This window comes from Pollicipes pollicipes, unplaced genomic scaffold (assembly GCF_011947565.3).
Source record: "Pollicipes pollicipes isolate AB1234 unplaced genomic scaffold, Ppol_2.1 Scaffold_7261;HRSCAF=8764_pilon_pilon_pilon, whole genome shotgun sequence".
NCBI classification, from domain to species: Eukaryota; Metazoa; Arthropoda; class Thecostraca; order Pollicipedomorpha; family Pollicipedidae; genus Pollicipes; species Pollicipes pollicipes.
The window spans coordinates 27,037,715-27,062,990 of NW_023597054.1; the positions used below are offsets into that span (position 1 = coordinate 27,037,715).

Consider the following 25,276-nt stretch of genomic DNA (forward strand, 5'->3'; position numbering starts at 1 on the left):
CTATCAGCCATAAAAACGCAAATATAGCAAGGACGAGACAATAAATATAAAAATAACAAAAAGGACGTAGTTCTTGCATCTTGCAAGTGTCCGCGAGCGGACAGTATCTCACGAACACTGTAAAAACAAAGCATTATAGTCTGGACCAGCCTGCTGTCTAACCATGTACACGCGGAGCAACACAATAGAAATCAGCTCCCGCAGCGCGGCTTGGATGTAGCACTGCATTGGCGATCTCGTGGAATATCAGCGACTGGACGACTGGACAATAACAGACAGAAGCTCACAACAGGCGTAAAACATTGAGAAACGACTGCGATACTTCTGTTCATCAACGCAGTTGTACAAAGCAACCATGTCTGCCAGAACAACTAAACAGGGCGTCAGGGGAACCAGCTGGAACGACTAAATCAGGCGTTGCGCCCTGCTGTCAGCAGAGGGCAAGGGTGGATCCAGAATGCCGCTGCAGTGGGCGGTGAGGCAATGTTGGATTGGGGGGTGAATTTAAAAATGTCATGCTTCTGAGAAAAAATAACTAGCTTTCATTTCTTTTGACTAGCAAACATTCTTACCTATATTTGCTTCGAAACCTGAAAATGTCCTTTTTTGCCTAACCTTAGGCATCTTGGGGCGGGAGGAGTAGTGGAGAATTTAACCAGTATTTTCTGGCTTATTTTCAGTGTGGCAGCTCGGGACGATATGTTACTTAACCTGATAATTGACGATAGTTTGCCCGTCAAAGCATAGAAAATCAAAGAGATTCGCAAATACCTCGTTTTGTGAGGTATATCCCATGAGACACATTTGAGCCAAACTCTCCATCACAGACGCAGAGTGATGGCGTCGCCGCTTCACCGTGTAGCGATTACTTACAAGCATCTTGATTACCACTGGAAATGCAGCGGAGATTATCCCAATATTTCCTCACCAAGACAGATCGTTGACGATTCAGTGGAGCACCAGAGAAAACCGTACCAACGTCAATCGTACCAAAGTAACATGAGGATTCTTACCTTACAAGGTGCCTGCCGAGCCAAACACGGATCAGAATACAAACAGCCAGCACCATGCTTTAAGCTGCTGTTACAAAGATGGTAGTTCCCGTCGAAATCGCACTAGTCACCAATATTTTCCAGTGATATGAAACTAATGCACTTATCAAGGGCGAATGACATCGTGTGCCATGATCTCTCTATGTACTGATGTGCTAGGCGGGATCAGCAGGTGACAGCAGGAGGATCAGCACGTTTTTGACAGCCGTGTTTGAAATACAACATAATTTCACGCCACAGGTCAACTGCGCGACGGAAGAAAATGGCTCATACGAGCGACCAGCCACCTAAAGACGGCCGGGGGTTCAGGAAAAAAAAATCTCCAGGGAGAAATCAGAACATTATATCTAAGTGGCGTAATTTTCAATCGTATTGCTACTTTCCAGCAGCATATCATCAAGTAATTGCGCCTCCATCTGTACAAATATTTCACAAATGGACAACTCACCCTTTGCAAGCTCTTGGAAGCAACTGAAGCACTACGCCGACCTCCACACAAAGCTCATCACACACTGACCACCTTCCTCCAGTTATTACCATCGGGACTACATCCTGTCTCATTCCAAACATCGTATCTCGAACCACCTCCCAGATGACTGGGTCAGTCGGAAAGCTTCACGACTCGCAGCAGGACTGCGCGCAACATCTTGAGGTCCGTAAGAGAGTCGCGTCTGGGCACGGAGCGCGTGACGGATGTGATTGAGATCCGTAAGAGAGTCGCGTCTGTTTGGGCACGGAAAGCGTGACGGATGTGATAATTAAAGTGGACTGCCGCCGTCCCGAGTGTCAACCAGTAATCTGATCGGTACCAGTAACAAATTTGGACGGTGTGACGTGAACTACGAATGAAGACGACACTCCACTCGACGTAAGCTGCAAGATCTCCGAAGAGCAAAGCAGAGGCCTACCAAATGTTGATCATTTTACGCCTAATGTGGGAATGCTTTCACATATAATTGTTGGTGTTTGGAGAGAGTAGGATAAAAATCCCTGCAATGGCGATATCAAACATGGTAACAAGCACACCAAACAGCACATGTCTGCGGGGCAACACATGCAACGAAATTTTGTCATCCAGCCCGAAAGCCTTCCGCGAAACGTCAAACACTCGGGCAGCTGCCCGCACCAGTACTGCCATCTGCCAACGGAAACAGGCAACAGACTCACGCATACACACCAGCACACCCAGACGGGTAACAGCACAGCACAGCGACGAGCGCCGGTCGGCACAGACTAGAGGGGAGGAAGGGACGGCGCCGGGCGCTAGGCGTCCAGCGCCTGGCGCAGCCTGTCCGCCTGCAGGCGCACGTCCTCGGCCGGGTGGTGTGCGGCCAGCGCCGACGCCTTGTGTGCCATTCGGGGGCGCACGCCGACGCCGTAGATCTGGGCGTACCTGCGGCGATCAGCGCGTCAGCTCAGCTTGGTCGGCGCGTCAGCTTGACGTGGCACGCACGGGCGCGGCGGAGAGGGGGGGGGGGGGGGCATTCGGAACGGGCGTCGGCATACAATGCGCAAGCGAAGTCACCAGGGGATAGCCTGCCCCAGCTGCAGCTTGGCTAACCGGCGGAGACGTTTCAGCAGATCCGCAGCTGCCGCCTCGACACGCCAGATGGCTGTGACAGCTCTGCCGAGCGCAGGGCGGGGGCGGCACTACGTCGGCTACCCCTGGCCACATCTGGTGTCTAGCGAACCATCGGCCCTCACAGGTGTCTGATGTCGCGGCAGTGCTCACATCACATGTAGATAAGCCCGCGCCTTCACGGCATCTATGTCGGTGTCCAATCTCGTACAATGGCTGGTACCCAATCTGTCTCCATGCGACATGAAAAATGCACAACACATCCAGTCGCGGTCGCGGTCTGCCCTAGGCCGCTCGGTGCCTGGTGCCTCTGTGTGCTCACATGGTGTCGGGGGCGGCGACCTTCTGCGCCGGCGGCAGGTCCAGCGCCGGGTTGATGTGGAGCCGGGCGGCGGCCGAGGTCAGGCCGGCTAGCAGTGTCACCAGCCGCAGCAGCACCGTCTCCTCCGTGCTCGGCTCCAGGTAGTACAGCAGCTTGCGCGGACCCTGCCGAGCGCGCGCGCGCACGCGGCTCCGTCAGTGGCGGACGGCGAGCTCCATACGACGCGCTGAGCGTCGCGGACCGAGACGGAGCGGCCAGACACTGGTAGGCATCAGCTTCGAATACGACGCAGAGGTCAGATTAGGCGGCGAGACCGGACCTTCAAGTGGCTGGAACCTTGAGCCCATTCACTGACCTGAGCGGCCAACAGGGCCGGGACGGTCATGTCGTTACAGGACAGGTTCACCAGCAGACGCAGGGCGTGTATCTGCAGGCGGGGCGGCGCCTCGTCCACCAAGCTGTACAGTCTGCAACAGCGCGCCAGGGGCTCAACAGCCGCAGCCGCAGCGCACGCCCAGCACAGCTGCAGGACTGCGACTAACATCCCACGCGGTACGGGGGCAGTCCGGCAACAGCACACATGTGCCAGGCACGAATATTGCGGCTTTGCCAATCCCTAGAATGAACAATGCTGGGAGGTTCTAAACCAACATTCGATTCCGAGCACAGCAATCACCATCGATCTCATTTTACACGTTATAACCCAATTTGTTAAATAAAAAAATGAGGGAGAACAACTCTGGTAGATGGTTACATTTAGAAATGACTGTACCCTTACTGCCTCCTTACGTCATCTCCTGGGTGTTCTTTTATGGCATTGCTCTTCACTTCACGACACACCTGTTTTAATTCCCCGCACACAAACACTCTGCCCACGCCACTCCCAACATTTCAAGTGGTCTAGTAAGGTGCGGAGGGTTCTTCGAGAACTCAGTTCCATTCAGAGTATAACTGGAAATATGACAGACATTGGAAGCTGCCAGCATGTCATCTGTTTACATTCACTTAACCACACATCGCACAATGAACACGAAAATGGACAAATGCATGCGTGATCCTGGGAATATGTCACCTACTCACCAACTCCAGGATGCATACCCATCCTGGCTACATTATTATGCAATTCGGGTCATAAATTACCTGCAAATGAGCACTGTATTACATGAAAACGGAGTCCTTTCATAAAGCGTCATAGCTCCCCAAGTACATTGTTCGTGAATTGTGCAGTTGTTACAGTTCATTCTTTCTCCTTTTTACCAATTAATTACATTTTTCATCTAAAACCAACAAAAGAGGACTTGATAAGGCTGTACTCCGCCGATTGACGCCCGTAGGCGGAGGTTTATATCCGTCCCGCCCCTTCCCAACCCCGCTGCCGCCAGCCGATCTCTTGTTGGCCAGTACTCGCCGGCGGTGGGCGTGCGTGACGTTAGTCGAGCGGGCGCCGCGCGCCGCGCGTCCGGCCAGCCGGCCCACTCACTGCGAGAGGTGTGCCGTGAAGAGCTCGTGCCAGCGGTCCAGCACGGCAACGTTCACCAGGCAGGAGAGCATCGGTTCTAGTACGTCGTCGTCCTCCGTCTCCAGCATGGACAGCAGCACCTCCACACATTCCTGCTGGCCACAGCCGGTGGTCAGCGGTACAGGAGCGGGGAGGGGAGGCATCACACGCGAGAGCGACTCTCTCACCACAGCCGGACAAGTAAGCGGCGCAAGGAGCGGGAGGGGAGGGGGGGGGGGGGGGGCGTCACACGCGAAAGCGACAGTCTCACCACAACCGACGGTCAGCGGCGCACGGAGCGGACGGGAAGGGGGGGGGGGCGGCACACGCGAGAGCGACCCTCTCACCACAACCGAACGAGTTAGCGGCGCCCGGAGCCGGATGGGGGGGGGGGGGGGGGAGGTGTGTCAGACGCCAGCGACCCTCTGGGCGGGCGCGCGCGTATGCCCACTTGCCACTGACCTGCATTTGGTCCTGGTTTTCCTGGCTGAGGGCCATATTGGCGACCGTCTGGGCGGCAGCCACCTGCACCTCCGGACAAGGATGCAGCAGGTGAGCCGACAGCACTGGCATCAGACCCTCCCGCCGGAACAGACCCTGGCCAGAGAAACAGGGACCAGTCACAAATCACACTATCGCCACCGAACAGAAGCCGTCGAGAAAAACCTACATCGGTTCAGACCAGATATTCATACAGATCGAGTCCAGGGATCAGACCCATATGTGAGCTTGACCATGCGAGCAATTTTGAGTCTGATCACTTGTGGCATACCTAGATGCTGGTACAGACTCTGTGTGGAAAAGCCAAGGCCAGCTGTTACATGACAACACCAATAAGACTGTGGTGTCTGCCGTCACGGGCCTATCGTAATTACAAGTGTTCAGGGCGCGTCGCTCACAGAGGGTATTTTCACCATACATGACAACTCTCGGAGCCTCACTTGAATGCACCTAGACCAGACTGATACTGACAGGCTTTAAAAAAGCACCGCGACGCACGCCGTCGCGCAGATAATCTTTCGTGGGTTACAGCATGTGCTGTGGTTCACACACATGGTATTGGACGGTTAACTCTACACTGGTGAAGTTGTCTTAAACGCGTGCTCAGTGATCATCGAGCATATATGTACATAATGATGACCTAGGCAGGCAGTGTGTGGTGTTGACCATGTCATGTAGCTGGCACATACCTGGTTACTGGTGAAAGCGCAGCAGTTCGCAATTGTGACCAGCGTTTTCTTGGTTATGTCCACATTCGAAAATCGAGCTAGTTTCACCAGGGTGCACGCCTCTTCTTTGTCCAGTTCCCTGCGAAAGCATGCTGCTTTTGAAAACGGATAGCCTCAGGGAGCCTGCAACTCCTGAAAGCAGGACTGGTGTAGCGGCGCTAGCGGGGATAACGGGCCACCTGAAAATAAACTGATCAATTGCACACATTCCTACAAACAGCCGTTTCTAACACCGTTATGTTATTCACGCTTTTTAATCATAGGAGAGTAGTCAAAGCGCAGCATTTCGCCCCCCCCCCCCCCCCCCCCCGAGCAGCGTAATCATCCACCGAACACGGAGGCGCCCGGCCTGCCTCCCACCTGGGCTGGCAAACAATGTCTTCCAGCTGACGCAGCTGGTCCGGGGTGGGCGCGGCCGGCGCGCCATCGGACGACCCGGTCAGCCGGCGGCGGCGCGCCACGAGCAGCGCGCGGCCGCGCGGCGACGCCAGCTGGTCGCTTGAGCGCGATGACGTCATCAGCTGGATGTCCACCGGCGACAGGATGCGCGGCGAGCTCCAGGGCGTGCACTGCGGCGGGTCATCGAGGCAGGTCACCGGCAGCGCACGCTCCGACGGACAATGGGGAGGGGGCTTGATGGTGTGCGTTATTGTGGAGATGGACGACAGTCGAAAATCAGGTGAATAAACCAGCAGCAGCAAAACTGAACAAGCGACCCGAGCCCCTGAGTGTTCCACCATGAACGACGAACCAAAATACAATATCCAATACATTATTACATAAAGCAATGGTCGGGCAGATTTATCCTAGGCGACCTCTCAATGGTGCCGACGCCCCATCGCCGGCTGACATGACGTCGCTAGTGGCCTCTCGAGCCGGCGCTTCACCATGCGGGTCACCCCTGTGCCCAGAGACCCTGGCCGACCTGCGAGCTGCGGTAGTGCGGCCGGCGCGCGCCCGTCTCCTGCGTCTGGATGGCCAGCATGGTCTCGGCAAACTGGCGCGCCTGCAGGTTCAGCTGTCGGATGCGCTCCTGGACGGAGCGCGGCTTGACGGCGATGGTACCGCGCTCGCCGTCTAGCTCGGCCAGCATCAGGTCCGTCTGCGTCGTCTGCGACAGTCGCCGCAGGTACACGCCCTTCTTCTCATCTGCAGTGCGCATTCGGCGGGCGTCACGCACCGCTCAGTCGACGGCGGACGCGTGTCGCGGATCGGACACAGGGTCGGGCGATGTCGGCAGCAGCCCAGCATGAGGTGTGGCTCTCATTAACACATTGCGGATGTGGCCCAAGCATGCACACTGCACAGTAAATACGCATTCATTCTGTATGGCTGTATGTCATGACAGCCTTTTGACATTCAGCTAGCGATGCTATGTGAGCTGGCATATCCCACCTCTCACCCAGCGGGAGAGGTGGACACTAGACATGGTTGGAAATCAAACCTCTGAACCTCTGGCCTAGCAGAGGCACAGCTTAAAAACTACACTTCTGCTAGAGCTTTTGTTTGTCTGCACTTTCATTAGGACTTATTCATGACAATATTCTTTCCCATCACCTTCCAAATATATCACTAATGCCAGTTAGAGGACAAAGACATAAATCCCAAAAGAGAAAAATGACACAAAATTTATCTTGCCCTTTACAACCTATTATCATAGGTATAAACATGCATTAAGTACTTACCCTTTTTTGAACGTTTTCTGCTCCCAATCTGATGCCTGAACAAAGTGTACCCCACATATGCAAACCCGGCAAAGACTGCAGAGCAAAATGCAACCTTGCTCACTTCACGCTCATTCATGGGTAGTATTTATCATATCCCCACGTGAAGCCACAAAATTGAAATATTCCAAACAAGTTTTGTTGCTGTGATGGAAACCTGTAACAGCAAAGCATTTTAACATTATGCATTGTGCTTACTGTGAAAAATAGCAATGCAATATCATATATATTTCCAAAAATACTTGCACTGAATGTGCTGAGTTACCAACCCTGTGTGCATGCTGTTCCATATAATTGGCAGTTTGACAGGTAGGTCTAATTCATAATTTACAAAAACATTCATCCTATAACCCAAGTATATATATAGATATATATATATATATATATATATATATATATATATATATATATATATATATATACATATACATATATGCTTTGATCTTAAAGTTTGAAGTCACTATATGTAAAGCACAGGAAAGTTTCCCCATCATTGAATGACTTGTATTGTTTGTTCAACATGATCAATAATAAGTCAGCAACAGGGTCCATACAGTCATTATTCCTCCACAGTAATAGAGTGTTCCTACAGACTGTTTCCGGTTTGAAAAAGACCTAACTATTTGTGCATTAAGGGGTGTGAGGATGCATTTGGGCTGGACCATAGCAGCTCTTCTACAAGTGCTAGTCTATGACTGGTTAGTTTATCTACATTGATCCAGTGGATATGCTGCAATGTACCACAACAGACTGCACGCAACATAAAATATCACCTTGCAACTGCATGCCGTCAGACCCCACGCACCAGCACTCTTGACAAATCGTTAGTGTCACGGGAATGAAAGGAAGAGCATCATCCCACCTCACTTCTAAATAAAAAAGCTAAAGCTTGAATACAGTTTTTCAAACCTATCTCATCTTAAACACAATAAACCGCACAAAAATGCAACCGTCAGACGACCCACCACCCCACTCGCACCTCACACCCCGCAGCGCTGTCCGTGAAGCGTAAGTTCGTGTCTCTGTATCTCGCCTCTTGTTTGAGAACCACTATTATATGGTAGCATTTTCCAAAATAAGATAAGAGTAAAGAAAAATTGTTTTAGAAAAGAATTTAGTCAGATAATGAAAAAAACATAAATCTTTAGGATGTTTTTATGAAGATAAAGTTCAAACCTTTGATTTGAGCTTCATTTGAGTAAATCCAAAACTGAAACCTTGTCAACATAAGGGTTTGGAGACCACTGCTACCTATTAAGAGCATCTAAAGAAAGGGATTCCCTTCCAGCGACTATTTCAATTCCACCGCACAAAAGACACCAAGGTGGTCTACCTAAAACATCGTGAAAGCACCGTGGGTCGGTCTGGAGAGTCGCGAGGGAGGGCGCTGGGATGCATTGCTTGGCTACACATAATTTCGATTTACCGTGACTCTAGTTTGCCTGTAAAGACATAAAAAGTGTTTGTCGTGGAAAGTTAGCAAGCCTGTGATTATTCATATAGTTGTATGGTTTTGTGTATCCGTTGATTGCAAGGCCAGTTCAACTCTTTGCAGGCTGCGTTCCTTGTGATCGGAGGATGCCGTTCCTGCGCGCACTCATAGTGAGTCGCCTGCGCTGTCGGCATTGTTCATTCTCATCACTCCTGACATTTGAAAAGCAGAGTAAGTCATCTGGTAAGGAAGGTAACTCTACACAAGAGCTTCCACAAGACAAACCTCAATTTGGCGACCATGCATTGTCTAACCATCGAGATGGTCATAGACATCATGTCAGCAGCATGCAAGATGATAGCAGCCACAAAGCTACCAGCAAGGCTGGTGAATGGAGTAAAGGGTATGACAATTTTGATCATTTGGTAGGGAGGAAAGATGACACAAGACATCAAAAACAAATTCAAAAGAATAGCAGTAGATATAAAAACAGCAGAAAGGAGTCCTTCAGAGATGAATGGGATGAAGGAGAAGATGGTCCTTGGGATTTAAATGACAATGGCCATGACTCCTTTCCCACAAAATGGAGTAGAAAGCACAACCAATGGTCTGACAAATCTGAAACACCTAAGAAGTTTGCTGAAAAAATAGATAAAGGGAGCAAAGTGACCACAGCAGATGGTGATCACTTTGATCATCATTCTGGCTCTGTCCCTTGGCGTGATCAATGGCGTGACCACTGGCCAGGCAAACCTCGTGGCAGCCATGTGAGGCCAAGTGACAAACCACGTGGAAAGAAGCTGCGTAAGAAGGACAAGCTGGGCTTCATAGAGTCAGAGTTGGTGGATGGGGATGAGGACCAGGTCCAGGTGCTGTACGGTCTGCACCCAGTGCAGCTTGCGCTGGCAGCCGGTCGGCGCACGGTCCACCGCGTGTACCACCGCCAGGAGGCAACGGGCGGCCGGCTGTCACGCCTGTTGGCAGAGTGTGCGGCGCGCGGCGTCGGCACCGTGCCGCTGCCGGTCACCCAGCTGGACACGATCGCGCGCGGCACGGGTGTGCACCAGGGCGTGTGCGCGCGGGTCGGGCCTCTGCGGCCGCGGCCAGTCTCCGAGTTGCTGACTGAGCTCGGCTACCCGCCGGTGGCGACGGACCCTGACAAGCTGGAGGCTGGGGTTGCAGATCTTCCCACTGTTGGTGATCCGGTGCCGGTGGGATTTCCCGTGGCCGCGGCTGGCGCGGCGCTGTGTCGTGAACCTGCCCCGGATGATGCTGTAAGGCTTGGGAGAGCCGCTGCGGGGAGGGATGAAGACCACCGGTCGCCGCCTCAGCCCGGGATGGACGCAAGGGATGGGAAGAACTCAGCGACGCCGACGGCAGACGCCGGCGTTCATGTGCCTGAAGAGGAGAGGGCGGACGACGTTGTCGGCTTTCAGGCGTCGGGAGAGCGAACCGCCCACCGACGGCGGCTGTGGCTGCTGCTGGACCGAGTGCAGGATCCGATGAACTTCGGCTCCATCCTCAGATCCAGCTACTTCCTGGGCGTCGATGCGATCCTCATCCCCGATAAGAACAGGTGGGTTGCCTGTGATTTTTGTTTTTTTCTTCCCGTCGTGGGTGAAAGAGGTGGTGTTCTGCGTATTTCGCATTAGTCGCAGCACTGATGACGGGTTGCATATGTTTGACAGACAGAGAACAAATGTATGTAAGCATTAGGTATGTGTGCATTCAATTGACAGGGTTGTTTATCATGCTTATTTCAGTTTATAGACAGAACTCCAAAATCAAAATCTTCGTAAATTGTGATGTACATACGTTTTTGCGCAAGTCGTCCACATGTCTTAAATCGCTTGGAATGTAAATGTGCATAGATACAACATATGTGCATCCCTCAGAATTTAACAGCCTTTCACTACCTACCCAGAGGCTTGAGCATTCCCTGACTTATGTGGACTATCTATTGAGCCCTTGACTTGACAAGCCTTACGGAAAACATAAGAGTTGTGGCTGCTGGCGATGATCCTGCTGTGTCAAGTAAGGTAAAATCAGTCTGTACCAATGCATAGTTTTACATTTTAAGGCATTTGGATGCCAGAGTCCCAGTTTTTACATTAAACCGAAAGCCTGGGAGCTTAAGATGCGCCTTTACTTCGTAAAGCTTATTGCAAATAGATGACACATTGGCTGGCGCCGAATTGCGTGCCTAAAATGCACTGAAATGCGTATGCCATGGCGGCCTTGGCTATGCCAAACAATATACACATATCTGGAAATTAGAAAGTGCATTACATATGGGGGAACTTCCGCAAAGCAGCACTTACGCGCAGTTGGATCCCGCTGTTTGACGGCTGCAGTCCCGCTGTACGCAGTGCGTCAGGTTCTGATTTCTCATCGTTTGTCGCCGCCAGCTGCCCACTGTCGCCCACCGTGAGCAAGGCGAGCGCCGGCGTGCTGGAGGTGTTCCCGACACACTCGGTGCCGTCCGACGGCTGCCAGCAGCTGCTGCAGCTGCTGCGGGACCGCGGCTGGCAGCTGCTGGCCGCCAACGCGCACGGCGAGCAGGCGGCACCAGCGGCTGGCGCCATCTGCCCGCACACCGACACGCTGCTGGTGGTCGGTAGGTGGCGGGCAAACTTTGCATTTGCAGAGATATGCCCAGCCGATCTGGGGTGGGGGTGGGGATGGGGAGGGGGGGGGGCAGATGTTTGGATCTCGTGTTACGGGTTCGAGCAGATGCGTTGCCTGGTAACCGTGTCAATACGATGTCTTACTTGGCAGCCGGTGACATCAGAACAGTCTTTAGTGCGTTTGAAGCATGTGTTGCCCTCAGCATGAGCCCACTTGCAGTTGTTATGTTGCACTGTCGTAAGGCTGTGAGATATTAAAGATGCGTTTGTCTTTTACATTTCGCCCCATTGTGACAGTGACAATGATTCTATTTGGGACATTACTCAAAAACTGTGCTCGCATGGGTCTGTCCTTTATCGCTGCATACCTGGGATCTATGTTTGTAACTAGCTACGTGTCGCTCATCATACCCGTTTTTCCGGAACCCTGGTATCACAGATTGTTTTCATTTATAGGAAAAAGTGAAAATAATTGTAAAAGTAAAAGATGTATGGCGGGAAAGCCAGATGATTGCTGTGGTAGGTAATCACATTTGTGGAAGTGCAATATTTTTGCCCCACAAACGATCTGATCATCCAGGTTAAAATAGACAAAAATAAAAATTCGCAGGCAGATCTGGAGAGGAACTGGATAGATCCTATCGCGCAAGTGTCGTTTAGCAGCCGGTATTTGTGTATTGGTCCTCACCCCATCCCGCGTCATCCCGACGTCACAATAGCCACGTCCCTCGCTTGTCTGATTCGGATTAAGCGCCCCACCTGATCAGCCAGAGTTATGGGCGCCGTTGTGATCACGGTCCCCTCGCACCCGACCCTGTGCCGGCCCTCTGTCTCATTGCATAGCCCAGTTGGCGGTCTGTTAGTTCAATCGACGTCGATTGGCGCACAATGGAGCGGCCTGTGCTCGGCGCGCTTGGGTGCAGACCCGTGCACGGCGCCATCTTGGTGGCATGATGTGTGGACGCTTCGGTCCGGTCGGGTGTCTGGTCTCTTGTGGCGCTGTCTGGAAAGGCTGACTTGTGAGACGCAGCTGCCCATTGAGGGTGTTTAAATACATTTGGCTGGATTTGTCCGTCACGGAATATGTCATTTTTACTTTTTTCCTTAAAATGGTATCCTTTTTTTGTTTGCGTTGTTCTCGTTCAAACACTTGGCCTGCTGATTACCACACTGATTTGAAAGCTGTCGTGTCATTTCAGACAACATCTTTGGCTTCTCTGCCAGTTGCCATATCGCTGAACCCTCGTGGATTTAGCAGTTTTCATAATCTGATTTTCTCGTTTTCACGTCGGCTCTGGGAATTTACACTTTCCAGTCGCTGACCGAAAACTAAAGATGTAGCTCTCCTGCAACTGTGTAAGTCTCAGTATACTTTGATTTCAACTGTGATGTTCAAACAAGTACTACTAATCCAACACCAGCGGTTCTGCGATTGGAGATCAGCAGTGGCAGAACATTTTGGCTCATTAATCATGATTTATTGTTCGCACAGCGGGTAGTGAAGGGATAGGTAGCTGATATATCTAGGGGCATAAAACGGACATCCAGTAGAAAATCCAGCCAAAGTCACTCCCAATAAATTATTGCAGGTGTCGCATATCGATCAGTATTAATATTAACAAAAAGTGTGTGCAGCTTACCAAGCCAGATGGCATGATCTGTCCTGCGCGTAGGCCTGACGTAGTGAAAGCATATCCAAACCTACTTCATGGCGGCTAGTTTCCCAGCCTTTGCGGCCGTACCTCTCACCGCCCCCCTCCCCCCTTGTCGCAGGGAACGAGGGCCGAGGCGTGGAACCGTCACTGGCACGGCTCTGCCGTCCGCTGGCCGTGCCCGCCCGGCGACCGCTGACAGATGGCGTTGAGTCGCTCAACGTGGGCGTGGCCACGGGCATCCTGCTCAGTCAGCTGACGCGCGCCCCGCCCTGATCGGCCGGCGGCGCCAGCGTGCGAGCAGGACGGGGGCGTCGTGCGGACTGCGGCGTGCCCGCCCTGACCGGCCAGCCGCTGGCGCCAGCGAGACGGGTCGTGCGAACTCGGCGGGGGTCCGCGTGTTGTGATGGTGCGTATGGAAGGCGTGTGATTCGTGATTGACTGAATATATGAGTTGCGCCCACTGCGCAGAATGCAACGCAGCCTAGGTAGCGCTTGTGTTTTGTTTTGTTTTCACGTGCGTGATGACAAACAGTCGATCCGCAAGGACGAGAGGCGTTCACTGCAACCCTTTGTAACCCTGAGTCACGTGCGGCGGGCGTCACATGGGCTCCGATACTTCCTTCCACCGAGACATGGAAGCTCTGACCGAAATATCGTCATGGAAATGTGAACGGACGGAAATAAGTTTGTGACGAGGTTATGAAATTTGTTGTAGCATTGCGCTAGCGTTTTCGGCTGGTAACGGCAGGAAGAAAGCATTTAGTTTTGTTGCCACGAGACATTACCGGGTAGGCTCATGTTGTTTTTGGTGCCGGCACAGGTGAGGGCACACTGGTGCATTGCAGTGGTAGCTGCTTGTTTGCCTACATTAAATAATAGGAAACGTTTGCCTACGCGTGTCCGAGCAGACGTTCCTGTCCGGCGGACGCGGTATTCAGCTCATACAAACCTCGTAGCGTGTATACGTTGTTTTAAGTAGTTGATAAAAGGCATGGTCTTACAAATTAACTGATGCCTTTCAAGCTGGGCCACCTCAAATATGTGGGGTAATTACTGGGATAAGCTGTTCTAAGCCCTGTGGCAATGCCTTTTCCTCTCGCAATCTTCTCGAATTTGAAGACTAAATCAGCTGAAACGCACCTAAGTGCCAACCGACGCGTGGAAAGCTCACTTAGAAGTCGCCCGAAATGGTGATTAATTAAAGAGTTGCATGGCCATCCCTTTCCCAGCTCCCGCTGGTCCTTCCCCTGATTCGAGGTCCGTGTAGGTGGTAGTGCTGGACTGGACTCGCATGGAGGGGTGGGGAGATAATTGGGGAGGGCTCATTCTCGACAAGATGTTGACAGGGTGGGCATTTACTTTATTACAACTTGCCTTCTGTCTTCACCTTGGCTCACTCGAAAATTGGGCGCTGTGCTGAGGTCGCCCTTAACGTGCTCGGACGTTTGCGCAGAATTGCCATGGCTCCCGGTCGAGTGGCATACGCCAATATCCACTTTGAGCAGGCGTTCATGATGATCAGAATCATCGCCCCATCGACCGGACCCGCATAGTCTATGTGCAGACGGTCCCACGGTGCCTCCGGGTACGGCCACGGGCTCTCCGCTACCGGGGAGGCCTGGGGCCGATTCAGCTGACAGGCATGACAGCTCCTCACGGTCGACTCGATGGCTGCGTCCATGCCGGGCCACCACACGTGCGCGCGTGCCTTTGACTTCATTGCCACGACGCCAGGGTGTCCCTGGTGCAGGAGCGAGAGCATCGCCTTCCGCAGAGCAGAGGACACTACGATCGGTTTCCCCAGAGAAGGATGTCATTTTGAACGCTGAGTTGGAAACGGTGCTGGTAGAATGGCTCCATTCCATGAGCTGCCGGCACCGTCCAGCAGCCGCCCATGGCTGCTTGATAAGCACGTGACAAGACTGGGTCACGGCTCGTGCACCGGCGAATCTGATCGGCACGAATCAACTGCTCCATTGACTCCAGAAGAAATACGATGTCTTCGGGATCCGGAACGCTGGCCGGGCAGCCAGCCAGTGGCAGGCGGCTCAGTCCATCGCTGCTTACCTGCCGAGCTGAGGGGGCGCACACCAGCTTATACTGGTACGCCTACAGTGCGAGGCGCCATCTGGCTACTCTGGGCGACACCATGAGCGGTAGCGGCTTGTCACTGTTTGGGAGGCCCAGGAGAGGGTTATGGTCCGTTTGTATGATGAAGTGCCGGCGACACACGAACTGGTGAAACTTTTTTCACTCCGAAGACCACCACCAGCCCTTCTTTATCCAACTGGCTGTAGTTGACCTTCGCGGCCGCCAGGCTCCGCGATGCATACCCCACCGGGCGTTCCATTCCCGAACCGTCGATCACTGACAGTACAGCTCCGAACCCGTACGGGCTAGCGTCCACAGACAGTACGAGCGGTAGGTTCACATCGTGGTGTGCGAGGCACGACGCTTGTACCAACAGCTGTTTGGTGCGCGCGGATGCCGCTCTCTCCGCCTGTCCCCAGCTCCACCGCTGGCCTGCCTTCAGCAGCCGATAGAGCGGCGCCGCCACGGTGGCCAGGCTGTCCAAGAGCTTGTAGTAGTACATGAACAGTCTGAGATATGCTTTCAGCTGCTTGACGTCAGCAGGCTGTGACGCCTCCACGATTGCCCGCACTTTTGCGGCTGTGGGATGGATGCAGTTGCAGTCGACCCTGCAGGCTAAGTATTCTACTTCTTAAGTCATCCACTCACACTTGCTCGAGTTCAGCCGCAGACCAGCATCTAAGAGACGTTTCAGCACCGTTTCGACATTGTCGCGGTGCTCTTCATCGTTCCGGCCCGTGATGCACACGTCATCCAGGAAGACGGCAAAGTGTGACAGGCCGGCCAGCAGCTGCTCCATCATGCGCTAGAACGCCGCCGGAGCTGACGAAATGCCGTATACGAGCCGAGTGGCGGCCATGAGGCCCCGATGGGTGTTAATATGTCTCTTTGAGGTCCAGTCTGGCAAACTTCTCGCCAGTTGATCTATCCGTGGATGATCAATGAAACAATTCGCTCGGCGCACCAGCCGCGTGCGGCTCTGTATCCCAGACTCCCGAACAACCCACAGATCCGAGCTGAGTACCCGACCCCGGTCGTAATTAAGCACTCCGCCGCGTAAGTGGCGGCACCTCTTGGTTGCAACTGCTAACAGTCTACCTATATACATATCACTTTCTATGCGGCATGATTAAAAGAAAAGAAAAAGGGATGAAAAAGCCATGCCTTGAATTGTTTGTCACTGGAAAGCTGTATGCCGCTCGCAACAAGTGTCAGCACATCATTATAGATTTAGAGCCAGGTGTCCAACCGTATTTTGCAACTAGAAGCCATTCTTCAGCAAAGGCTCCTCTGCTGCTGACGCTGAAACCATCATCTTAAAAAGATCCGCGAAGTGAAAGACTGAAAATGTATGTCATCGGTTGTCAGCGTCAAGCAGTTGTTTTTATCTCATTTTTGTATACTTTTAATCTGTCGTATTCACGTGCGATCCAGACTGATAAGGAATAAACAATGAAAAAATTGTGTGCTTTTCGGCAGGAGGGCCGTCAATCAACTCAAGGATGGTACACTGGAAGGCATTCGTCAGTTAATCCCGTCACTCCGTGGTGCATAGGCCAGCCGCACACATGCAACATGTAGACGTTTTGTCCCGCTTGCACGAAGTCGGTGACCTGGCAACACGTACCGCTTCCAGACCGGGCGGTGCCGGGTACCCCGGCCGATGCTGGCGCTCCTGGCGGAACATTCCAGAAATGTGTGGAGCGGGCAGAATCCCGCACGCCGGGGTCGGTGGATTGCTGGAAGCGGCTACAGTGCAGATGCGGACGCTCGGAGCGCTCAGCCAGAAAGTGACAACGGGTGTAGATACCACAGGCAACAACAGTCTGTGTTGACTGGCACAGGTGATTGGACAGGCGTTCCATTTGCACAGCCAGAGGACAGTGTTCATGGCACAAAGTCAGATGCGCTCAGGAGGTTAATTTGACAGCTGCAAATTTTCTCGTGCGGCTTTCGCTCAAGCCGGATTCCCTTGTGTGGCACCAGAAATATGAGGGTAATCGTAGAATGATCGCCCACTATATTAGCCGTCTGAGATGCCCAGGACTTCGCTTCTCCATATCTGAAACAAGAGCAGCCCAATCGGTTTTGCCTTAGGTACGGGATTATGCTCCGAGGGGCTGCGCCGACTGGTAATGATTTGATCGTGTGGCCCGCTGATAAGTGTTTTGAGCTCCTCTTCAGCCACCATGATGCATTCCATTACGCTCAAGAGGCGGGGTTAGTCTGCATGAGCAGTTGAGCAGATGTGTTTGGTCAGCAGGGCTGAGGAGAGACTGTGATGACTATATTCGGAGCTGCAAACGGCGCAGTCAAAAACATGCTGCGGAATTAATCACTACGTCCCCAGGAGACCAGCTATCCGATCGAGGCCCTCGTCAAAGACGTTCTTACCTCGCCTCGGAGTTCGATGTCAGGGCGATGTTTCCTGCTGACCCGTGTGAATAAATCTGCCGGTTTCTTGGCATGATGTCTGCTTGGCTCTGGATCGTCGGACGGCGTCAGAGAAAAGCTAAAGAATCATTTTTTTGGCGTTTGGGCAGCTCGAATCGTGGAGAGTGACGCGGGGTGAAATCTGCTAAAAGCTCTGGCGTTCAGGTACTGTGTGAGTGTTTTAGTGTTCAGTGTTGGCTATCACGGTTCAATGTTGGCTATCGCCACGCGGCCGTGACAAAAAAGTTGAGAGGAAACACCTAGATGTAAAACGACCGCTGAGTGTCGAGCCAAGCCTATTGCATTTCACTGGGAATAGCGTCTTCCGGGCATTATTTTTTTCCTGCATAATAAAGTGTCCAGTGCCCATGGCTACACTTGACTGTTTATTTATTTTCTTCGCCATCCAAGCAGTTCTATATCTCACCTAGCTGGAAGCCGAGTGGGTTTGTACAAAGACGACTTCGTCCACGAAAAACTTCGAGTTCTCTCGGTAACTTTCCAGAGGGCTCAAAGGGAGCAGGCTGAGATCACGAGAAAACACAAAGCGCACTACAACAAGCGACATAGCGCTAGAGAACAACTGGGATCAGGTGACTGAATCTAGTACCATAACGTTCGATTTGAGAACAAAACAGGCAATCCGTGGGTTCGGCCATTTGTTCTTTGTGTCACGTGGGCCACTGACAGCTCGATTTTTTATAAAAAAAAGGTGTTGTTCGTCTTACACACGCGAATAATGCAAAATATGTCATTGACTGATGTGTGTAGTGTCTGTACTGAGCCCATATACTGCTCACGGGCTGTCGAGCGACGTGTGCACGATGATGGTAGACATGCTGGTGAGCGGTGAGTTCATATTTGATTTGCTTTATTTCGAGAACCGAATTTGAGTTTCGTGAGAGGATACGTACTTTACCATAGCATAAATCTTACCGTATACTTTGCTCGCGTTGTCGAACGATGTGTGTACAGTGATAGTGGACATACTAGTAAGTGGTAAATATATATTTTCTTTGCTTTGTTACGAGGACCGAATTAGAGTTTTGTGAGAGGGGAAAATGTCCCGCCCTGCATCGCCCTGGATCCGCCTCTGCCCAGTGTGACGCAGGAATGGCTTGAGGCGCTTGGGGCCGCCGATGTCAGCGGGAATGAGCACGAGGCGGGCAGTTGAATACAGACCTCGTTCGAGTTACGTGGGTTGCCCGGGTGAATGTGGGCTTCGTGAGCCGATGGCCGGGCCGGGCCGTTACACACTCACTTAAGATTGAATTGCTGGTGAAATTCAAGTCGGTGAATATGTCTTATTGTGGTCAATAATAAACTCGTTCTTTTTCTTTCCATCTGAAGATAGCCCGCTTAAACAAATGTCTGACCAGTGTCAAGGCAGCCACGCTGCTGAATCTCGGGATTGCGGACTGCTTGATTCCATAACAGCACGTTTCAAACAACCTACCAGCCATGTCAGACGACACTTGATAGGCCGAGTCAGGAGAAAATGCAGAACCGCTCTCATAGACTGCTGCTATCGGCCACTGCAAACACCAGGTGCGGGATAAGCGAGGACGAAGATAGAGGCTTGCAGAAGTCCACGCTTTGACCATGACCACGCTTTGCCTACCAACACCGAGCTGTAGCTTGAGTAGCATGTATGAGATATAGTAAAGTGGAGATCACCAAGGAATGGTTGTGAATGGACAGGACGCCTTAGCAAAGCTGTCGCTGGTCTGACGAGTCCAGCAGTTGCAATCGCTCGTACCCCGGCGTTAGTACTTTCCGAGTCTGGACGCTGCGATAACGAATGTTCCCTCAGCGTGGGAATGCCGCGCGACCTGGGGCACGTCCTTCTAGCGCCGAGCTCTCTGACGTGGCGGATTGGAACATGACGCGAAACTGCCAGTCATAATTTATTTTTACAGACAACAAGTCGTTAAGACAAGAAGCGGGTCTTTCTCTGTCAGTCGCTGACGGAACCTTTCATTGCCATCCTGGGTTACCTCCTGGCTGCCATTCTGGCGACAAGGGAGCCGGGCCCCGCGGTCGATCCGGAGGTCCTCAGAGCGATGCCCTTTCCCTGACGTGGCGCCCTCTGACCGCACCCCGCATCGATCGCCGACCCTCATTGACGCAGAAGGATACCTGACGGGCGCCGGGAGTATAAAAGTATAGCAGAGGGACTCCGGTTCAGCTCGTCAACCCATGATGGGGTCGTCAGTTATTGCATTCATGCTGGGGTTTGCACCACGGGCCCGTTGGTCCCAGTGGTCACAGCTTGCCGTGGTCGCCGTAATTGAAACCGGCAACTGCACCCAGGTTGCGGTCACAACGTGCGAACCCTGGCTGTTCGCAGGACACGAAATACAAGAAAAAGAAAAACACAAAACGTCCATGTGCGCACGAAAACACAGCGCTAGAGGTAAAGAAGAACCCGTACGCCGTTTGAACGACAGTAAACACATGTCGCAAGAACATATGCATTTACCTGCCAACATTCAACTGACTTCTCGCTTATCTCAACTCCGAATGTGCCGACTTTTGAGTGCATTCGCATTGCCGTTAGTCGCGCTCCAGAGGTACATGGCGTAGTCGCTGTTTGGTCGAAGGGAAATACCACACGTACGCGTATCAAGAAACGCGATCTCCATCTTGCTCGAGAAAGCCAGGAGTACGCGTGACCGCAGAAAGTGGCCCTCTAGTCCAAAGAGGTGGCGGAAACATGGAGCACGTGACGACGTGCGAAAGCCTGAGGGAACGCGGCGTGGTTGCGGATCACACAATGTGGAAGTGTCTGCTCAGTACCGTGACGGACGCGGTACACCGTCAGCGGGCATGGTACTCCGTCAGCGGGCACGGTACTCCGGCAGCAGGCATGGTACTCCGTCAGCATGCACGGTACTCCGGCAGCCGGTGAACCTGTCAGACCCGTGGATCATGCGGCGGTGTGCTGCCCTGGCCTGGGTGCCTATCAGACCCGTGGACATGTGAGGTGCCCTCCTGGCCCGCGTGCCTGTCGTACCCGTGGGTCACGTGCCGTTGTGCTCCCCTGGTCCGGGTGCCTGTCAGACCCGTGGATCACGTGGCGGTTTGCTCCCCCGGTCCGGGTGCCTGTCAGACCCGTGGACATGTGATGTGCTCCCCTGGCCCGGTTGCCTGTCGTACCCGTGGATCACGTGACGGTGTGCTCCCCTGCCCTGGGTGCCTGTCGCTGCGCCGACTGCCAATTGCCGCTGATTGGCACAACCGGCTCAATAGAATAATTGTCGGCGGGCGGACGGGCCGGCGGGCTCCTCGCCCGACAGTCGTGAGCACAGTGACCGGAGGGTGCGGACGGCGCCGGCACCGCACAGATACGGCTCCGTCTCGACCCGCCGCTGCTGGCTCGTGCGTCGGACGAGCTCGCGCCGCCGCGGGGCATCCTGCGGGGTCAGTCCGCGCCGCTGCCGAGTCCGGCTCCGTTTCTAAGTACTGGTGCCGCAGGTGGTCGCTTGAAGCCCCTGCGACTCGAGTTCTTAACAACGGTCGGGACGGACGTCGAGCGGGTGGGAGCGGCGTGGCGAGGCACAGACGTATGACCCGATCGTCTGGGGTAAGGAAGGGGAGAGAAAAGCCGGCGGGTCGTATTACAATGCCCTCGTAAGATCCACGTTGCTTCACGAAATGGTTATCTGGTTATCTCGAAATGGGATCTGGTTATCTGCCGTGATGGCGCATTTGAACGCAGCGTGTGAAATGCGATTCGAGGCAAGGCTGTGACGGTACGTTTTGGCTTCACCCGAACCGGCTTCACTTGTTCACGAATACCCCGCGATAGATGGTGATCTATCGCGGGGTATTCGTCGACAGAGTCGCGCATCGTCCACATGTGCGGGTGCAGTCGCGCATCGTCCACGTGTGCGTATCGGCCGGTTGGGTCAGTCAGCAATGATGGTGGTGTTCGCCCAGGCCGGGTACGTGTGCACGTCGAAGACGGCCACACCCAGCGTATGAATCAGCAGCATGACGACCCCGATGCATATGCAGTTCATGAATGCTCCTGCCTTCAGCTGAAACGCACGGACAGGTACAGGTCACGTTTGCAACTTCTAGAGTTTGGTTCCGCTCTGACAAACGTATGCTCCTCTACATACGTCCGCTCGCACTGTGTTATTACTTTACTACTTTCAAATGAACCAAGAAAACCATAGTGGCCGCACGATCACAAAATCAAGCAAATTAAATCAAAGTCGCACAATGACGTAACTTAGCCCAGCCACTGTCAAATAAACGTTTAATAACCACTGTAACTCAATGCACACTCCTGCGACACACCGGGAGACCATGGCAGCAGGCTCGGTCAAAGCCGAGGGTGGATCCAATGGGGTGGGGGGGAGGGGGCGCATCTGGTCGATTTCCCAATATGGTGCAAGTTACGCCAAAAAACAAAATTAAGCATGTTAATGAGCTTTTGAAGGAAGAAAATTGTACTGGTAGGAATTTGTTAAGAACACTTAATGCAGTAAAAGGACGGGAAATCTAAAAAAAAATCTTCAAATTCTGAGGACCAAACCGAGCTTATTGCCTTCCCCGAGGCGGCGTTTTGGACTCGCCCTTGTCCTAAACAACCCCGAGGCGTTCACGTGATGCGTGACGGCGCGCACGCCGCCGCGCAGGTGCGGTCGGGGTAACGTACCATATCCTGCGATCTGAGGTTACCAACGCCGTACACGATGGCGTTTGGCGGCGTAGCTACCGGCAGCATGAAGGCGAAGGAGCAGCACAGCGTGGTGGGTAGCATCAGGTACAGCGGGTTGATCTTCAGTGAGTTCGACTGGAAGGCAGAGCGTTGATGATCAGCTCCGTATGCTTGTAACCTGCTCCGTTGTAGGGCAGCGGCCAGTAACCACTCATCGATTTCATAAAGTAAATCAAGGAAAATCGGCGCCTATTACTGCAAAGTGTGGCCGTTAAGACCATAACTTTAGTTGTAACTACTCTCACGATTGTTCTCTCACCCAACAATCGTAAACATGATGATAACCGGCCTTTTTCATTTCTTTATGTTTTTGCGGTGTTGTTAAAATGCACCTAACTAGGATGGAATTCGCAGCTTTGCGATGTAAACTTCACTGCCGAAAGTCTCTTGGTGAAAGAATGTCTCATGGCATTGACGCGATTCCTGTTAATACAACCGTCCACTTTCAGAGCGTGTTTGCTGATTCCTTCAGCGGAAGCAGGAGCGGCTCACATGTCTCCTCCGTTAGCAATCAAGCATAAAAGCCGGCGTCAGCGGTGTTCTGACCTCTTCCCAGGCCCCTATGCCTCCAGTACAGCTCCTCGGATGCTCCCTGTTGGGAACCTCCGCCCCTCCCCTCCCCTCCCCCTCCCTCTCCCCCCCCCCCCCTCCCCCAGCAACCCGCGGGCTGTGAGCCGCCAACAGGTCAGGCCTCGGGCGCTCTGTCCCTCACATTACGAGCTGCGCCATGACCGGCAGCAGGATGCTGGCGATGGCCGTGTTGCTGGAAATCTCTGTCACCAGCGTAGTGAAGGCACAGACCAGGAAAACGATGAGGCCGTGTGGCAGCGTGTTCAGCACCACCAGCTGGTCGGCTAGCCAGGCTGGACAGACCCGACAGGTTAGCCGCCTCGGCTATGGCGAGCCCACCGCCTGCACGGCCACCGAGCAGGCATGGTCAGCTCGCGCTCTGTACGGCCACCGGGCAGGCATGGTCAGCTCGCGCTCTGTACGGCCACCGGGCAGGCGTGGTCAGCTCGCGCTCTGTACGGCCACCGGGCAGGCGTGATCAGCTCGCGCTCTGTACGGCCACCGGGCAGGGCCACCGGGCAGGCGTGGTCAGTTCGTGCTCTGTCGGTGCCAATGACGCGGGAAGCATCCACCAAACAAAGTGTGGAGGAGGCGAAAGCCCTTTGAAGTCTATTACTTCATGCGTCACTATGGCGTTGACCTCAAAATGTAGCGGGGTATCGCTGGTCTGGACACAGCTGGACGGCGCTTAACGCCGCGGTCCGTTCCTGCAAGCACAAGCTTGCAGGAACAGGCTGATACAACGCGATGTGAACGGACTGTCCGCATCGCTGGCACGCAACATTTGCACTGGAGTCTATCGTTATTTGCTGTACAGACGTGGTAAGCGTGAGCACGCGAGACATCTGAGCTCATTTCAACTGCGTGCGCTACGCAGATTGAGCAAAACTTATCATGAATGCCTTCGCGTCGAAGCATAATCACCATTCATGAGTATAACTATGATAATAAGGCTTCACGCATCGGACTCTAAAGCCATGCACATTGGATGTGCGCATGCGATGATAAACGCGCGCAACATAATCAGCGCAGTTTTCCCCGACTTACACACTCATCACACGGCAAGCGAGTGGTTAGCTCACCAAGCAACAGGACGATACCCCAGGGCAGACCCTTGTGGACGTCCGCCCACGCCAGGAGACCGTCGCTCAGCTCTGACCGGCCTCCCTCCTCTGGAGATGGAACGGTCGCGCTGACAATGACGCAGCTGGTGCGCTCAGCCAGGCGCTTCCACCTAACGTTCGCATCCTTCCGTCAGGTCGCGCGGCAGCCAGGCAAATGTGGGAGCACTGTTGGTGTCGATGACCCCGCGCTAAGCCCGTCTGTCAAATGGGTAGAATGTCATGTGTGTATCAGCCCGCCTGTCGGATGGGTGGCTTGTCATGTGTGTATCAGCCCGCTGTCGGATGGGTAGAATGTCATGTGTGTATCAGCCCGCCTGTCGGATGGGTAGCTTATCATGTGTGTATCAGCCCGCCTGTCGAATGGGTAGCTTATCATGTGTGTATCAACCTGCCTGTCGGATGGGTAGCTTATCATGTGTGTATCAGCCCGCCTGTCGAATGGGGTAGCTTATCATGTGTGTATCAGCCTGCTGTCGGATGGGTAGCTTATCATGTGTGTATCAGCCTGCCTGCCGGATGGGTAGCTTATCATGTGTGTATCAGCCTGCCCGTCGAATGGGTAGCTTATCATGTGGTATCGCCTGCCTGTCGAATGGGTAGCTTATCATGTGTGTATCAGCCCGCCTGTCGGATGGGTAGCTAATCATGTGTGTATCAGCCGCCGGTCGGATGGGTAGCTTATCATGTGTGTATCAGCCGGCCGTCGGATGGGTAGCTTATCATGTGTGTATCAGTCTGCCTGTCGGATGGGTAGCTCGTTATGTGCGTATCAACTGGTAAGATCCGACGACTCCCGCAAGAATGTCAAGATGTTCACACATTAATATCGCCTGGAAAAGGACTACAACTCGGCTGCTACCAAAGAAACGCGATGCACAAAACGGACCCAAGCTTCCAAGAAAACAACATAAAAACCGATAACAATACATAGCCGACAACATCCGTTACATTTAGCGATTTACTGTGAATGTCTGTGACTTTCCTCGCATTTTAGATCAGTTATACCTTGATAATAATTGAAAGATGCGACTCTCTACCTTTCATGCACCAGAACCTGGGTTTTTGGCGGGTATCATGAACATGAGAGCAACATGAGCATGCCTGCAGGCCGTCATCTATGTCCCTGGCAGGTACATAGAGTTAGGGATGACAAGCAGGGAGGTGGGGAGGAATGGAGGAAACAGGGGACTGGGGCAGATGGTGGGGTG

The 25,276-nt window shown here is 53.1% G+C and overlaps 3 protein-coding genes across 3 annotated transcripts in view; 1 reads left to right on the plus strand and 2 right to left on the minus strand.

Moving 5' to 3' along the window:
- Positions 1–1,233: 1,233 nt before the first annotated feature.
- LOC119111826 (uncharacterized) lies at positions 1,234–6,126 on the minus strand. Its single transcript, XM_037235662.1, has 7 exons — positions 6,041–6,126; positions 5,642–5,759; positions 4,914–5,048; positions 4,434–4,564; positions 3,309–3,420; positions 2,954–3,117; positions 1,234–2,445 (listed from the first exon to the last, which is right to left on the minus strand). Exons 3-7 carry the CDS (start codon positions 5,022–5,024, stop codon positions 2,316–2,318), a joined length of 648 nt encoding a protein of 215 aa, XP_037091557.1. The 5' UTR covers positions 5,025–5,048; positions 5,642–5,759; positions 6,041–6,126; the 3' UTR covers positions 1,234–2,315.
- A 3,057-nt stretch (positions 6,127–9,183) lies between these two features.
- On the plus strand, positions 9,184–20,085 carry LOC119111254 (rRNA methyltransferase 1, mitochondrial). The gene is made up of 5 exons (XM_037235076.1): positions 9,184–9,223; positions 9,584–10,047; positions 10,273–10,412; positions 11,245–11,311; positions 19,993–20,085. The coding sequence occupies exons 1-5, from the start codon at positions 9,184–9,186 to the stop codon at positions 20,083–20,085; spliced, it is 804 nt and encodes a 267-aa protein (XP_037090971.1).
- Positions 20,086–21,066: 981 nt separating this feature from the next.
- Positions 21,067–25,276, minus strand: part of LOC119111255 (solute carrier family 13 member 4) — a 6,108-nt gene continuing 1,898 nt past the window's right edge. Inside the window, exons 2-4 of the mRNA XM_037235077.1 lie at positions 23,092–23,237; positions 22,312–22,449; positions 21,067–21,685 (exon numbers count right to left, since the gene is read on the minus strand). Coding sequence (XP_037090972.1) covers positions 21,554–21,685; positions 22,312–22,449; positions 23,092–23,237 — 416 coding nt within the window. The 3' untranslated portion in view covers positions 21,067–21,553. The remainder of the gene's footprint in view (positions 21,686–22,311; positions 22,450–23,091; positions 23,238–25,276) is intronic.